Source organism: Indicator indicator, chromosome 16 (genome assembly GCF_027791375.1).
Source record: "Indicator indicator isolate 239-I01 chromosome 16, UM_Iind_1.1, whole genome shotgun sequence".
In the NCBI taxonomy this organism is placed as follows: domain Eukaryota; kingdom Metazoa; phylum Chordata; class Aves; order Piciformes; family Indicatoridae; genus Indicator; species Indicator indicator.
In genome coordinates this window covers 17,222,091-17,223,694 of record NC_072025.1, presented here as the reverse complement: position 1 = coordinate 17,223,694, position 1,604 = coordinate 17,222,091, and the positions used below count along the sequence as shown (strand labels likewise).

The 1,604-nt window shown below is 48.6% G+C and overlaps 1 protein-coding gene across 1 annotated transcript; it reads left to right on the top strand.

Moving 5' to 3' along the window:
• The first annotated feature begins 455 nt into the window (after positions 1-455).
• On the top strand, positions 456-1,253 carry LOC128971984 (histidine-rich glycoprotein-like). The gene has a single exon (XM_054387744.1). It carries the CDS (start codon positions 456-458, stop codon positions 1,251-1,253), a length of 798 nt encoding a protein of 265 aa, XP_054243719.1.
• The last annotated feature ends 351 nt before the right edge of the window (positions 1,254-1,604 follow it).

Sequence of the window (1,604 nt, the reverse complement as noted above, 5' to 3'; positions counted from 1 at the left end):
CAAGATTTAAAACCTTTCATAAGCATCCACTTAAAAGACTGCACTGTTTAGCCAGCTTGTCCAAATTTACAGTGCAGCAAGAGCAGCAATCCCCATCAGCACTGCTTTTAGCCTCTGCCAAGCTGAAAGCAATGTTCCCACTGGCTTCTGTATGCAGCTCCTGCAAAACAGACCTTGTATGCCAGAGTCAGAGCAGTTAGACAAATGAATGTGAGATGCCCTTTCTCCTGGAGGGAAATTATTTTGCCATGAACAGGACATTTGAAGTCCATAGCTCTATGGCACTGAGATGACCCATCTGTGGTTTAAAGCAGATTAGAGTGCACTGGGAAGCAAATGACACAATGCTGTGCTTAAGCCAAATGTTCCAAATTCCACTTGGTACAAGCTGCACACCCTGCATCCTCAGTCACCTGTCTAAACGCACTCCTGGTGAGCTGAAGCAGAGAATATGGATGAATCAGCCTATGGAAGCTCACCACACCACCCATCAGCCTATGGAAGCCTACCACACCACCCATCAGCCTATGGAAGCCTACCACACCACCCATCAGCCTATGGAAGCCTACCACACCACCCATCAGCCTATGGAAGCCTACCACACCACCCATCAGCCTATGGAAGCCTACCACACCACCCATCAGCCTATGGAAGCCTACCACACCACCCATCAGCCTATGGAAGCCTACCACACCACCCATCAGCCTTTGGAAGCCTACCACACCACCCATCAGCCTATGGAAACCTACCACACCACCCATCAGCCTATGGAAACCTACCACACCACCCATCAGCCTTTGGAAGCCTACCACACCACCCATCAGCCTTTGGAAGCCTACCACACCACCCATCAGCCTTTGGAAGCCTACCACACCACCCATCAGCCTTTGGAAGCCTACCACACCACCCATCAGCCTTTGGAAGCCTACCACACCACCCATCAGCCTTTGGAAGCCTACCACACCACCCATCAGCCTTTGGAAGCCTACCACACCACCCATCAGCCTTTGGAAGCCTACCACACCACCCATCAGCCTTTGGAAGCCTACCACACCACCCATCAGCCTTTGGAAGCCTACCACACCACCCATCAGCCTTTGGAAGCCTACCACACCACCCATCAGCCTTTGGAAGCCTACCACACCACCCATCAGCCTTTGGAAGCCTACCACACCACCCATCAGCCTTTGGAAACCTATCACACCACTGCAGCCTTCAGTTGTTATTTCTGGTTTAGCAGTCTTCTGGTTTAGCAGTCTTTGAGTAGCTTGTATCAAGTTCCTCAGGTTTCTCCTTTCCACCTCTGCACTACCTGTATAGACTACACCTTACTTGTCTACCACAGTATCTTGACCTTCATTTAGACATCTTCATTTTATCACTGTCCTTTACAGCATTTAAAATGCTCCTATCATCTTGGTATTGTGAAACACAGAATCACTTAAACCTTTAGGATCATTGAGTCCAGCCATTAACATAACACTTCTAAGTAATGATGCAACATTCACCAATCCAATACACAAAAATACAAGTACAGAATATTGATCTAAATCCATTCATCACAGGCTGCCTCTCTGCTAGCTCTTCTCAAGAGTCTCACCATC